This window comes from Oncorhynchus kisutch, linkage group LG6 (genome assembly GCF_002021735.2).
Source record: "Oncorhynchus kisutch isolate 150728-3 linkage group LG6, Okis_V2, whole genome shotgun sequence".
NCBI classification, from domain to species: Eukaryota; Metazoa; Chordata; class Actinopteri; order Salmoniformes; family Salmonidae; genus Oncorhynchus; species Oncorhynchus kisutch.
Genome location: NC_034179.2, coordinates 35,392,556 through 35,408,229, shown reverse-complemented (window position 1 = coordinate 35,408,229; position 15,674 = coordinate 35,392,556). Strand labels below are relative to the sequence as shown.

The 15,674-nt window shown below is 43.3% G+C and overlaps 1 protein-coding gene across 1 annotated transcript; it reads right to left on the bottom strand.

Annotated features, from left to right (window-relative positions):
- Nucleotides 1-8,413: 8,413 nt before the first annotated feature.
- On the bottom strand, nucleotides 8,414-11,474 carry ubb (ubiquitin B). Its single transcript, XM_031826660.1, has 2 exons — nucleotides 11,354-11,474; nucleotides 8,414-10,332 (listed from the first exon to the last, which is right to left on the bottom strand). The coding sequence occupies exon 2, from the start codon at nucleotides 10,322-10,324 to the stop codon at nucleotides 8,495-8,497; it is 1,830 nt and encodes a 609-aa protein (XP_031682520.1). The 5' UTR covers nucleotides 10,325-10,332; nucleotides 11,354-11,474; the 3' UTR covers nucleotides 8,414-8,494.
- Between the last annotated feature and the right edge of the window lie 4,200 nt (nucleotides 11,475-15,674).

Below are 15,674 nucleotides of genomic sequence, written 5' to 3'. Positions count from 1 at the left end.
ATCCTGGCCCAGTCTGGGTAATAACCTAAATTATGTACATTCTAACAAGCAATATGGTGTTAGGTCTAAGTAATACAAAAACATTGTGCTCATTAGGTCTAGCCCATGTGTGTGTGTGTGTGTGTGTGTGTGTGTGTGTGTGTGTGTGTGTGTGTGTGTGTGTGTGTGTGTGTGTGTGTGTGTGTGTGTGTGTGTGTGTGTGTGTGTGTGTGTGTGTGTGTGTGTGTGTGTGTGTGTGTGTGTGTGTGTGTGTGTGTAATATGATATTGCAGACTGCTGGACTGGGTCACCTGAATTGCAGTACCATCTCAATCAGTCTCATTTTATTTATAGGCTATAATCCTTTTCACAACAATATTTCTCACACAAAATACTATTGTAAATCTCCCAGACAGTCCCAGACTAATTTCAGAATCAACTACTTCCACAGACTGGGGTTGAAAGATACTGTAGACCGTTGGAGATGTTAGGGGTCACAGGCTGCTCTTCTCATGCTCTGTGGGCAAAAGTTTTGAGGTCAGGTTCAGTTCATGAGTGTACTACAGACATTTAAGGAGTTCAATTCTCATTCTGTAGCATGTATGGACTATGTGGGCTCCTCCTCAGGTTGCCAACACTGTATTGATTACTTTAGCTGGAAAGGTCACTGCATATGTTGAAAAGCTTTTATACAGGCTGCTTGTGTCAGCTAATTTCTGTGTGGTAGTAATCCTGTTTTATGAGGGGAATGGAAGTTTAGGCAATCCTATTTCAGATTCAAGTGTAAGATAATACAGTCCTACACTACAAGGCCAAAATGATGTGGACACCTCTTCAAATTAGTGGATTCGGCTATTTCAGCCACACCCATGGCTGACAGGTGTAAAAAAAAAAATGGAGCACACAGCCATGCAATCTCCATAGACAAACATTGGCAGTAGTATGGCCCGTACTGAAGAGCTCAGTAACTTTAAATGTGGCACCGTCATGGGATGCCACCTTTCCTACAAGTCAGTTCATCAAATTTCTTCCCAGTCAACTTTAAGTACTGTTATTGTGAAGTGGAAACGTCTAGGAGCAACAACAGCTCAGCTGTGAAGTGGTAGGCCACACAAGCTCACAGAACAGGACCACCGAGTGCGCATAAAATCGTATGTCCTCGGTTGCAACACTTACCACTGAGTTCCAAACTGCCTCTGGAAGCAACATCAGCACAAGAACTGTTTGTAGGGAGCTTCATGAAGTGGGTTTCCATTTCCGAGCAGCCGCACACAAGCCTAAGATCACCATGCACAATACCAAGCGTCGGCTGAAGTGGTATAAAGCTTGCGGAATAATGGTCAGGGTATCAGGTTTAAGGTAAGACCCAGATGCAGACCGTGTTGAATAAACAATCATTTAATGATCCAATAGGGACAGGTAATAGACAGGTCAAGGCAGGCAGGGATCAGTAACCAGAGGTGAGGCAACGGTACCGGACGGCAGTCAGCCTCAGGGTCAGGATAAGCAGAGGTCAAAAATCCAGCGGAAGGCAAAGGTACAGGTCTGTAGGTAGGCTTAGGCAGAGTGGTCATGCAGGCGGGCTCGGAGTCAGGACAGGCAAGGGTCAAAACCAGGAGGGCCAGAAAAGAGAGACTTGGAAAAAGCAGGCGCTGAGAAACTAAAGCTGGTTGACTTGACAAATTGGCAAAGGACAAGCAGAGAATTCAGGAATATATACACAGGGATAATGGGGAAGATGGGTGACACTTGGAGGGGGGTGGAGACAATCACAAGGACAGGTGAAAAAGATCAGGGTGTGACACTGGGGCTGTTTTTCATGGTAGGCATGACAATGCCCCCGTGCACAAAGTGAGGACCATACAGACGTGGTTTGTCGAGATAGGTGTGGAAGAACTTGACTGGCCTGCACAGAGCCCTGACCTCAACCGCATGGAACACTTTTGGGATGAATTGGAAAACCGACTGGGAGACAGGCCTAATCACCCAACATCAGTGCCTGACCTCACTAATGCTCTTGTGACTGAATGGATGCAAGTCACCGCAGCAATGCTCCAACATCTAGTGGAAAGCCTTCCCAGAACAGTGGAGTCTGTTAAAGTAGCAAAAGGGGGACCAACTCCATATTAATGCCCATGATTTTGGAATGAGATGTTCAATGAACAGGTGTCCACATACTCTTGGCCATGTAGTGTATTTCAAAAAACACCACATAGCCTAGTCTGGTTTAAAGTGACAAAAGTAAAAATACTTAAGTTGTCTTTTGGGGTATCTTTACTTTTACTCCACTACACTCTTAGAAAAAAGGGTGCTATCTAGAACCTAAAAGGGTTCTTCATCCGAAGAACACTTTTGGAACCCTTTTTCTAAGAGTGTACATTCCTAAAGAAAATATATACTTTTTACCATACAATTTTCCTGACACCCACTCATTATATTTAGAATGCTCAGGCAAGACAGCAATCCTGACCGGTTGCATCACTGCCTGGTATGGCAACTGCTCGGCATCTGACCGTAAGTCACACCTACAAAGCATTACATGGGCTTGCTCCTACCTATCTCTCTGATTTGGTCCTGCCGTACATACCTACACGTACGCTACGGTCACAAGACGCAGGCCTCCTAATTGTCCCTAGAATTTCTAAGCAAACAGCTGGAGGCAGGGCTTTCTCCTATAGAGCTCCATTTTTATGGAACGGTCTGCCTACCCATGTCGGAGACGCAGACTCGGTCTCAACCTTTAAGTCTTTACTGAAGACTCATCTCTTCAGTGGGTCATATGATTGAGTGTAGTCTGGCCCAGGAGTGGGAAGGTGAACGGAAAGGCTCTGGAGCAACGAACCGCCCTTGCTGTCTCTGCCTGGCCGGTTCCCCTCTTTCCACTGGGATTCTCTGCCTCTAACCCTATTACAGGGGCTGAGTCACTGGCTTACTGGGGCTCTCTCATGCCGTCCCTGGAAGGGGTGCGTCACCTGAGTGGGTTGATTCACTGATGTGGTCATCCTGTCTGGGTTGGCGCCCCCCCTTGGGTTGTGCCATGGCGGAGATCTTTGTGGGCTATACTCGGCCCTGTCTCAGGATGGTAAGTTGGTGGTTGAAGATATCCCTCTAGTGGTGTGGGGGCTGTGCTTTGGCAAAGTGGGTGGGGTTATATCCTTCCTGTTTGGCCCTGTCCGGGGGTGTCCTCGGATGGGTCCACAGTGTCTCCTGACCCCTCCTGTCTCAGCCTCCAGTATTTATGCTGCAGTAGTTTATGTGTCGGGGGGCTAGGGTCAGTTTGTTATATCTGGAGTACTTCTCCTGTCCTATTCGGTGTCCTGTGTGAATCTAAGTGTGCGTTCTCTAATTCTCTCCTTCTCTCTTTCTTTCTCTCTCTCGGAGGACCTGAGCCCTAGGACCATGCCCCAGGATTACCTGACATGATGACTCCTTGCTGTCCCCAGTCCACCTGGCCGTGCTGCTGCTCCAGTTTCAACTGTTCTGCCTTATTATTATACGACCATGCTGGTCATTTATGAACATTTGAACATCTTGGCCATGTTCTGTTATAATCTCCACCCGGCACAGCTAGAAGAGGACTGGCCACCCCACATAGCCTGGTTCCTCTCTAGGTTTCTTCCTAGGTTTTGGCCTTTCTAGGGAGTTTTTCCTAGCCACCGTGCTTCTACACCTGCATTGCTTGCTGTTTGGGGTTTTAGGCTGGGTTTCTGTACAGCACTTTGAGATATCAGCTGATGTACGAAGGGCTATATAAATCAATTTGATTTGATTTACAGAGGGTCGTGCGTACGGTCCAGTACATCACTGAGGCCAAGTTTCCTGCCATCCAGGACCTATATAATAGGAGGTGTCTGAGGAAAGCCCATAAAATTGTCAGAGACTCCAGTCCCCCAAGTCATAGACTGTTTTCTCTGCTACCGTACAGCAAGCGGTACCAGAGCGCCAAGTCTCGGACCAAAAGGCTCCTTAACAGCTTCTACCCCCAAGCCATAAGACTGTTGACAATTAATCAAATGGCCACCGGACTATTACATTGACCCCCCCCCCCCCCATTTGTTTTGTACACTGCTGCTATTCACTGTTTATTATATATGCAGTCACTTCACCCCTACCTACATGTACAAATGACAAGATAACATGTACCCTCACACACTGACTCGGTACCGGTTCCCCATGTATATAACCTAGTTATTGTTATGTTATTGGGTTACTTTTAATTATTTTTTACTTTAGTTTATTTGATACATATTTTCTTAACTCTTGAACTGCACTGTTGGTTAAGGGCTTGTAAGTAAGCATTTCATGGTAAGGTCTACACTTGTATTCGGCGCATGTGACAAATCAAGTTTGATTTGACTTGATTTGAATATGTTCCAATTCCAAACCTATTAATATAACGCATTGCCTCTGATGTGGCTGACTCACTAAACACAAATATTGCATTTGTAAATTGTGTCTGAGTGTTGGAGTGTGCTAGTTTGGGACAAGTCTTTTTAGCTAACATTCCATTCTTTTCCACTTAATGTCATTTGTTTCCAGCAATCTCAATGTTCAATATGCAGCTGAATTTACACTGCAGTTGCTGATTGGTAGTTGGAAACAATATTCATATTTTCCGTATATAATTTTAAGAACAATAATAAACAATACCTTTGCAACCTGCTATGGTCATTCCCTTGTGAGAACCCACTGGGCACACACTGGTTGAATCAACGTTGTTTCCAAGTAATTTCAATGACTTGTAATGCACATTAAGACCAGAAGATGTCATTAAGACCACAAGATGTCACCAAATTTCCCCAACACTTTCCCTGGCTGCCACTGCTCTTGCTCAACAAAAAATGTCCTGTGTTTGAATTTTTTTAATTTCACCTTTATTTAACCAGGTAGGCCAGTTGAGAACAAATTCTCATTTACAATTGCGACCTGGCCAAGATAAAGCAAAGCAGTGAGACAAAAAGCAACAACACAGAGTTACACATGGAATAAACAAAAGTTCAGTCATTAACACAATAGAAAAATCTATATACAATGTGTGGAAAGGGAGTAAGGAGGTAAGGCAATAAATAGACCATAGTAGCGAAGTAATTACAATTTAGCAAATTAACACTGGAGTGATAGATGTGCAGATAATGATGTGCAAGTAGAAATATTGGTGTGCAAAAGAGCAAAAAGAAAGTAAATTAAAACAATATGGGGAGGAGGTAGGTAGTTTAATGGGCTATTTACAGATGGGCTGTGTACAGCTGCAGCGATCGGTAAGCTGCTCAGATAGCTGATGCTTAAAGTTAGTGAGGGAGATATGTCTCCAACTTCAGCAATTTTTGCAATTCGTTCCAGTCATTGGCAGCAGAGAACTGGAAGGAAAGGCGGCCAAAGAGCTGTTGGCTTTGGGGATGACCAGTGAGATATACCTGCTGGAGTGTGTGCTACGGGTGGGTGTTATGGTGACCAGTGAGCTGAGAATAAGGCAGAGCTTTACCTAGCAAAGACTTATAGATGACCTGGAGCCAGTGGGTCTGCGACGAATATGTAGTGAGAGCCAGCCGACGAGAACATACAGGTCGCAGTGGTGGGTGGTATATGGGGCTTTGGTGCAAAACGGATGTGTCATCACAACTTTTGGAGATATTTCAACATTTCGATTTTGTGGTAAATTGATCAAATTCTTAGAAAATGTGAAAAAGTTGTAGATATAGTCCAATGAAGTCAGATCTATAATTGTTGTTTTTAAAATACCTTAAAATAAATAATCCACCTGTTTAAAGAGAAAGTTTTTGATATTTTTTAGTAATGTTATGTGTTTCTACCTGTCATTTAGACAATGACTATCCCAGTTAGCACTAGTTTATGCTAACTTGCTAGCTAGCAACTTCACTAGCAGATTGTCTGAGGTAAAATACATTATAAAGATAACGTAACTTAATTGCAGTTCTAAAAGTTTCCAATAGGGACTGATAGCTTTACAGTTAATGTTACTTTATAGCCTTTTAGCTATTTTACACAGCATTTTATGTCATATAGTTTCACCATAGGGATGGTGCCAGGTTTCCTCCAGATGTGACGCTTGGTATTCAGGCCAATAGTTCAATCTTGGTTTCATCAGACCAGAGAATCTTGTTTCTCATGGTCTGAGAGTCTTTAGGTGCCTTTTGGCAAAGTCCAAGAGGGCTGTCATGTGCCTTTTACTGAGGAGTAGCTTCTGTCTGGCCACACTACCATAAAGGCCTGATTGATGGAGCGCTGCAGAGATGGTTGTCCTGCTGGAAGGTTCTCCCGTCTCCACAGAGGAACTCTGGAGCTCTGTCAGAGTGACCATCGGGTTCTTGGTCCCTCCTCTCCCGATTGCTCAGTTTGGCCGAGTGGCCAGCTCTAGGAAGAGACTTGGTGGTTCCAAACTTCTTCTATTTAAGAATGATGGAGGCCACTGTGTTCTTGGGGACCTTCAATGCTGCAGACATTTTTGGTACCTTTCCCCCTTCCTTTGTGACTCGACACAATGCTGTCTCGGGGCTCTATGGACAATTCCTTCGATCTCATGGCTTGGTTTTTGCTCTGACATGCACTGTCAACTGAGACCTTATATAGACAGGTGTGTGCCTTTCCAAATCATGTCCAATCAATTGAATTTACCACAGGTGGACTCCAATTAAGTTGTAGAAACATCTCAAGGATGATCAATGGAAACAGGATGCATCTGAGCTCAATTTCAAGTCTCATAGCAAAGGGTCTGAATACTTACGTAAATAAGGCATTTCTGTTTTTTTTTGTCAATTACTGTTTTCACTTTGTCATTATGGGATACTTATTTCATAAATTTTAGAATAAGGCTGTAATGTAACAAAATGTGGAAAAAAAGTCCAGGGGACTGAATACTTTCCAGAGGCACTGTAGATGTCTGCAAATAATAATAAATAATCCAGCACCCTCCTGGGACAAACTACTTCCAGCACAGGTGTTGGTCGCCTAAATTCACAAGTAGGCTATGCCTAATATATAGGCTAGCATACGAATGGTGGATTAATAGCCCCAGCCTATGAACAACATTCGAATTTAGTCTTCACTGTTCCCTTCCGCTAGCTTCTCCACTGGCCTTTCAGTTTTAAAAAATCGAGGAAAGAAGCACCTTGCTCTTTGAAAAAAAAAATGTATATATATATTTTTTTTAAATTATTAACACAAATACAAAAAAAAACATGCTCTTGCTCGCTGGATAAAAAAAATAGGCTAGTGTTCACGATGAACTGGCGGGAAGTTTGAATGTCGTGAGCTTCTTTGGTGTGATGTGATCACATAGGCAATAAACGGGAATGCTTTGTTCTCCCCCCACTCACGCCCAATGTTTATGTTTACAATGAAATGTATGTCAGAATGCCTAATGTTAGAATGTGATTGCTGGTAAAGTGACATAAGTTGCAAGGAGTGAAATGCACAGTAATAGTTGAACAGAGACAGCAAGCAGGCTGTGTGCCCCTGGCTGTCAGCAAATAAAATGTAATTGTGCTGCCTGGCAATTATATGTATAGCATTTACTTTTACTCAAGTATGGCAATTGAGTCCTTTTCCCACCATTGTTAGGCTACTTGAGTACATTCAAATGGATACTTTTACTCTATAGTGTTTTACTGGGTGACTTTCAGTTGAGTAATTTTCTATTAAGTTAAATGTACTTTTACTTGTTCAACCATCAGTGGGCTGAAAACTTTTTCCGTACAGCTGCCAGTTTGTTTTTAGCTTTTGTCAACAGGGGGCAGCAAAGGCTCATTAATAGGAATTCAGGTACAGAACTACATTTTGCAGTAGCTTGGTGGTAGTGTAACTAAATTCAAATCGTAGTAGTATTCAGCAGCTATTTTGCCATGCAGCTAACTACTGGACCTACACAATCATTTTTTTGTATATAAAAACTGGTAAGCAATAATTTGCCATATTCTCATTTGAAAGTGTTAAATAGTACATTTCTAACTGATAGCATACTACCCAAAGTGATCTGTCTTGCCATTGTAGGCAATTCCCCTAGCTTGTTGTAGAGGACAATTTGTGAAATGGGAGGCTAGGAATACGGCAGTTATTCACAGCCATGTAGACCAGCTGTCTCGTCACAGAATCTTATTGTAACTAGCCACATATTGCCCTTTGGTGGGCTGAGTAAGTTATATATTGTCAGTAACCATGGTACCCTAAATTAAGTCTAATTTAATTACAATGAAACCAATCAAAGCAGTTGAATCTCCAGCTTTAAACCAGTGTGAAGTAATAACTCAAAGGATTTAGCATATATATATATAAAAAAGGTTTCATTAAATAGCATTGTTTCATTACAAGTGTGACAATATACCATGTTTAACACACCTCATGTAATCAATTGAAGATACGTTGCATTATTGTTCGTATAATAACATCTCAAAGCTATGAAAGGAAACTGAAGACAAAATAAACTAAATGCCTTTATTTTGCCTTTATGGCTTCAAGAATTAAAATATATTTGGTCACTTTTGAAAAAAGCAGGGGAAACTTAAGGTCCTCCCCTGAGACGCAGCACAAGATGGAGGGTGGATTCTTTCTGAATGTTGTAGTCTGAGAGGGTGCGGCCATCTTCTAGCTGCTTGCCGGCAAAGATCAGCCTCTGCTGGTCTGGGGGGATGCCCTCCTTGTCCTGGATCTTGGCCTTCACGTTCTCAATGGTGTCGCTTGGCTCAACCTCAAGGGTGATGGTCTTGCCTGTCAGGGTTTTGACAAAGATCTGCATGCCTCCCCTGAGACGCAGCACAAGATGGAGGGTGGATTCTTTCTGGATGTTGTAGTCTGAGAGGGTGCGGCCATCTTCTAGCTGCTTGCCGGCAAAGATCAGCCTCTGCTGGTCTGGGGGGATGCCCTCCTTGTCCTGGATCTTTGCCTTCACGTTCTCAATGGTGTCGCTTGGCTCAACCTCGAGGGTGATGGTCTTGCCTGTCAGAGTTTTGACAAAGATCTGCATGCCTCCCCTGAGACGCAGCACAAGATGGAGGGTGGATTCTTTCTGGATGTTGTAGTCTGAGAGGGTGCGGCCATCTTCTAGCTGCTTGCCGGCAAAGATCAGCCTCTGCTGGTCTGGGGGGATGCCCTCCTTGTCCTGGATCTTGGCCTTCACGTTCTCAATGGTGTCGCTTGGCTCAACCTCGAGGGTGATGGTCTTGCCTGTCAGGGTTTTGACAAAGATCTGCATGCCTCCCCTGAGACGCAGCACAAGATGGAGGGTGGATTCTTTCTGGATGTTGTAGTCTGAGAGGGTGCGGCCATCTTCTAGCTGCTTGCCGGCAAAGATCAGCCTCTGCTGGTCTGGGGGGATGCCCTCCTTGTCCTGGATCTTTGCCTTCACGTTCTCAATGGTGTCGCTTGGCTCAACCTCGAGGGTGATGGTCTTGCCTGTCAGAGTTTTGACAAAGATCTGCATGCCTCCCCTGAGACGCAGCACAAGATGGAGGGTGGATTCTTTCTGGATGTTGTAGTCTGAGAGGGTGCGGCCATCTTCTAGCTGCTTGCCGGCAAAGATCAGCCTCTGCTGGTCTGGGGGGATGCCCTCCTTGTCCTGGATCTTGGCCTTCACGTTCTCAATGGTGTCGCTTGGCTCAACCTCGAGGGTGATGGTCTTGCCTGTCAGGGTTTTGACAAAGATCTGCATGCCTCCCCTGAGACGCAGCACAAGATGGAGGGTGGATTCTTTCTGGATGTTGTAGTCTGAGAGGGTGCGGCCATCTTCTAGCTGCTTGCCGGCAAAGATCAGCCTCTGCTGGTCTGGGGGGATGCCCTCCTTGTCCTGGATCTTTGCCTTCACGTTCTCAATGGTGTCGCTTGGCTCAACCTCGAGGGTGATGGTCTTGCCTGTCAGGGTTTTGACAAAGATCTGCATGCCTCCCCTGAGACGCAGCACAAGATGGAGGGTGGATTCTTTCTGGATGTTGTAGTCTGAGAGGGTGCGGCCATCTTCTAGCTGCTTGCCGGCAAAGATCAGCCTCTGCTGGTCTGGGGGGATGCCCTCCTTGTCCTGGATCTTGGCCTTCACGTTCTCAATGGTGTCGCTTGGCTCAACCTCGAGGGTGATGGTCTTGCCTGTCAGGGTTTTGACAAAGATCTGCATGCCTCCCCTGAGACGCAGCACAAGATGGAGGGTGGATTCTTTCTGGATGTTGTAGTCTGAGAGGGTGCGGCCATCTTCTAGCTGCTTGCCGGCAAAGATCAGCCTCTGCTGGTCTGGGGGGATGCCCTCCTTGTCCTGGATCTTGGCCTTCACGTTCTCAATGGTGTCGCTTGGCTCAACCTCAAGGGTGATGGTCTTGCCTGTCAGGGTCTTCACGAAGATCTGCATCTTTGCACCTGAAATAGAGTGAAAAATCAGTTAATCATAACAATAATGCAAATTATATGTCCCTATTGAATTAGTGTACCACTCAATACTAATGTCCATTGTTAACACAAAGTGAAGTAACACCTCAAACTTGTTATTCTGGTGCCAATAACTTTTCATTTCATGTATTTGCCATTATGCAAGCGCAAATTTGTTGGGACTGTAACCAACATTTGTATTACAACTAAACCAAGATACCACAGCCTGTAGTTTCCAAGTGGGACAAATTATTCAAGTGGGCAGAGCCAAGCATGAGCTAGCTAGATCCTATTAGGTGCATGCATTTGCATATATCAGTGTAGTAACTCAATTCGCCTTTGCACTCCTAAACGTGATTTAAGACTTTTACACGGTAAAAGCTATAGAAAAAAACGGTAGTCAACGCTGTTCATAACAGATTTTAGCTTCTGGAACAGAACTTTAAGATAAAATGTTTCGTCGATGAGAACGTGTAAAATGTAGGCCAAAATACATCTTCTCCCACTGGGCTTGGATGCGTCACATTTATACATCCGGTGAAATATCTGTGGCGTAACGCTAACCGTTTGGATTCCATACCGACGCCATCTCCCCCCCCCCCCCCCCCCCCCCCCCCCCCCCCCCCCCCCCCCCCCCCCCCCCCCCCCCACTAACTAACTAGTGTGCCCTTTGTTCACCTGGCTAGCGAAGCAGCATAAAAATGGGGGAGAAAACTAACAAGTTTGTTAGCGACGGCTAACAAACTTCCAGGTAGAAACATTACCCGAAAACTTTCACTTGTACAAGGCACAAATTAAATATTTTGTGAGGTTAGAGCGAAACACGGTTGTTCTAACGTTACCGGAATGGTGTTGAACAACCGTGTTTCGCTCTTCCCTCACAATATGTTTTTTGTTGTGCCTTACTCATAAAAAAAAAGCAAGTAAATCCAGCCCATTAGTTAGCTAACAAAATACTATCTGTATTTTTTTTTTTACGCTAAACTTAGACATATCAAATCAGTGTACTCACGATTGACCTCAAAGAAAACTCCACGAAATGCTCTTTAATAATTTCTTCTCGCTTCTACGTTCAATATATTTCATGTATTGTATTTATACAAAGAAAACGTTGTGACGTAGAAAGCGTCATGTGACAATATCCATCCGCTATTGAAAACATAGTCCGTTCTTTAACCTGTACATTTACGATTTACATTGCATTAAACAATTTCGATTGCAATAAATATTCATATTATAACACATATACAAATTCTCGATTAGGACAAGGTGATTTAAAAACATTTACTCGCGGCGGAGTCACATTTATCTGCTGTGTGCTGAGATTTCTCTAGAAATTGCTGGAACGATCCACGTGAAGAACCCATCCTCCGAATCTGTGATTGGACGCTTGTTTGTCTGAATAACGATTGGTGGATGCTAATGTCTCGCTGCGTTGGAATGTGAATGTTTTCAAACTTGTCTGACGGTACCATGAACTTTCCAAACAACACTGATATGAAAAACAAAATGTTTTGTGTCATTTCCGATCAACTGTAAAAACAGTTTGAGGCTAAAATTAGTATTTTCCCTGTTCAGTGTTGGGGGATTATTGATAAAACAATGGAAACTTTTTAGACAATATGTACTGTCTGTCTCATATCCTCCTATTGATATAGGCCTACTCACACTGTATCAATACCAAGACAATCCCTTCGTTAAAGCTATATGGCACAACCTGTCAAATACCACTATTTGTCAGTTGTTCGCATTTGTTTCTGTAAACATAATACATAAAGAGCAAATGTCATGGCATTTCCCAATCCTAAAAAAGCAACCAGTAGCAGACCTTTTCATCCAACATACGTCTTAATATAGAGCAGAAACATGCAGCATGAGGTCCAGCCTCCAGCAGATGGGAACATGTTTCCCAACATATGCTTCCAGCTGCTTTGTCTGCACATGTAAAGTAGGCCAGGCTGAAAAAGCTGACACTACTTCGTCCATGAGCCAGACCCCCAAATTTGGGCAGTCGGGCTCACTTGGGCCTAAAATGTTTCACAGTGATTTTCTTGAAGGTCTATGTCCCTTGAGTTGGAAAATGTGTGATAGCAGTGCAGCAATGGTAGCTTTCGCTATGTTATCACTCTTTCTTTCATACATTTTTTATTTAACCTTTATTTAACTTGGCGAGTCAGTTAAGAACAAATTCTTATTTACAATGACGACCTACCAAAAGGCAAAAAGCCTCCTGCGGGGATGGGGACTGGGACAAAAAAAACATATATAGGACAAAACACACATCACGACAAGAGAGACACCACAACACTACATAAAGAGAGACCTAAGACAACAACATGGCAGCAACTCATGACAACACAGCATGGTAGCAACACAACATGACAACAACATGGTAGCTGCTGGTTTACTGGTGCTCTTCCATGCCGTCCCTAGAAGGGGTGCGTCACTTGAGTGGGTTGAGTCACTGACGTGATCTTCCTGTCTGGGTCGATTTCTTCCTAGGTTTTGGCCTTTCTAGGGAGTTTTTCCTAGCCACCGTGCTTCTACACCTGCAATGCTTGCTGTTTGGGGTTTTAGCCTGGGTTTCTGTACAGCACTTTGAGATATCAGCTGATATAAGAAGGGCTATATAAATACATTTGATTTGATTTGATGGTAGCAGCACAAAACATGGTACAAACCTTATTGGGTACAGACAACAGCACAAAGGCAAGAAGGTAGAGACAACAATACATCACGCGAAACAGCCACAACTGTCAGTAAGAGTGTCCATGAATGAAGAGATGGAGATAAAACTGTCCCGTTTTAGTGTTTTTTGCAGCTCATTCCATTCGCTAGCTGCAGCGAACTGAAAAGAGGAGCGACCCAGGGATGTGTGTGCTGTGGTTTCATCCCTCCATCCCATTCATTTTTCCTATAGGGATTTGACCCTATGGCAAACAATGTCAGTATACAAAGTTATTGCTCACATATACCCTTTAATCATATATAATTGAAAAGCTTAAATACACAGCTATCCATCAGATACCTTTTTTGGAATGTTCAGGTCAACAGACCCTCTAGGGTACATGTCAGAATGACCTGTATAAATCGCTTAAAAAAGGAAACTGATACATTTTAATATTTGTTTGACAAGGGGTTCTGAAAGGTCGTGAAATTACCTTTCAAATGATATATAATAAAGACAACTAAGAAAACACCAGCTACAACTATTGTTTCAAAATAGCCCATATTGTGCCATTCACATGAGAATATTGGAAGCTTAGCCATAGAATTCCATATAGTGGGGCAGCTATGTTTTTGGATTGTAACTTTGGTGATAGAGGCACCATATAGACAGGTTTGAAAAAGATTTGTAGATACAGGGCCATGACAGGATTCACGTATTAACCCCACAAAAGCCTTTTAACAACTCAATGGGGTCTCATTGGATACATTTTGCATGACCATACCTGTATGAAATATAATTGTAGTATGAATGTGTGACAGGTATAAAGATGTTAAATGATTCACAGAATTGTGGTAATGTGCCCCAAAAGTTGTCTGAATCACTGATTTCTGAAAATGTCATGATCAATAATTGCAATATTAATTACAATACAATAGCTTCAAGTTCCTTGGTGTCCACATCACCAACAAACTAACATGGTCCAAGCACACCAAGACAGTTGTGAAGAGGGCACGACAAAATCTATACACCTCAGGAGACTGAAAAGATTTGGCATGGGTCCTCAGATCCTCAAAAGGTTCTACAGCTGCACCATCTAGAGCATCCTGACTGGTTGCATCACTGCCTGGCATGGCAACTGCTCGGCCTCCGACCGCAAGGCACTACAGATGGTAGTGCAAACAGCCCAGTACATCACCGGGGCCAAGCTTCCTGCCATCCAGGACCTCTATACCAGGCGATGTCAGAGGAAGGCACTAAACATTTCCAAAAACTCCAGCCACCCCAGTCATAGACTGTTCTCTCTGCTACCGCACGGCAAGCGGTAGCGGAGTGCCAAGTCTCGGTCCAAGAGACTTCTAAACAGCTTCTACCCCCAAGCCATAAGACTCCTGAACATCTAGTCAAATGGCTACCCAGACTATTTGCAGTGCCCCCCACCCCCACACCCTCTCTCTACACCATGACAATGCATAGTCACTTTAATAACTCTACCTACATGTACATACTACCTCAACCAACCGGTGCCCCCGCACATTGACTCTGTATCGGTACCCCCCCTGTATATAGTCTTGCTTTTGTTATTTTTACTGCTGCTCTTTAATTACTTTTTACTTTTATCTCTTATTCTTATCTGTATTTTTTTAAACTGAATTGTTGGTTAGGAGGTCATAAGTAAGCATTTCACTGTAAGGTCTACACCTGTTGTATTCGGCGCATGTGACTAATACAATTTGATTTGATTTGATCCTGTTAAAAGTTTTCATAAAACAGAGGACTAGAAACTCCATAAGGATGCCAATAGGTTTTAAACAAATATCTTGATGATGAGAGCAGCAAACTATTACACATAGCTAGTCTTAATTAAGATGTATTCTTACTATTGGCCCATAGCAGATTGGTCTGTTACTAGAATACTAAAAGTTATATAATTGGCCTCAACAGGTTGAACAATTAATTTTACTACATTGTAATGGAATGTACGGGACAGGTTTATAGCCCTTATAGTGAAAGGAGTTAAAGGATAACATTTTTTATCATGTTAATCAGCCCACATCCCTGACTATTTACATGTATAAATCAATTTGACATGTTTGAAGATTAAGTATTGCAATTAAGGATGAAACATATTCAGAAATTATTCAATTATATTTCATACAGGTATGGTTATGCGAAATCGATCCAACCATTGAGTTGTTTAGCGGCCATATTGGAAAAAGCCTTCTGTGGGATTAATACATGAATCTTGTGATGGCCACCAAGAGGCAAACCCTGTTCTTGTCACGACTTCCGCCGAAGTCGGTCCCTCTCCTTGTTCGGGCGGCGTTCGGCGGTCAATGTCACCTGCCTTCTAGCCATCGCCGAGCCACTTTTCATTTTCCATTTGTTTTGTCTTTGTCTTACACACCTGGTTTCAATTCCCCAATTACTTGTTCATTATTTAACCCTCTGTTCCCCCATGTTTGTTTGTGAATAATTGTTTATTGTATTGTGGTCCGTATTTGTGGCCTTGTATTTACACGACACGTATTGTTTTATTATTGAGTAAAATTGCTTTCATTACTCATATCTGCTGTCCTGCGCCTGACCTCACCAGCTACACAAAGACGCACTACAGTTCTAGCTACGTGTGTGAAATGTGGTGCCTCTATCACTAAAGTTACAA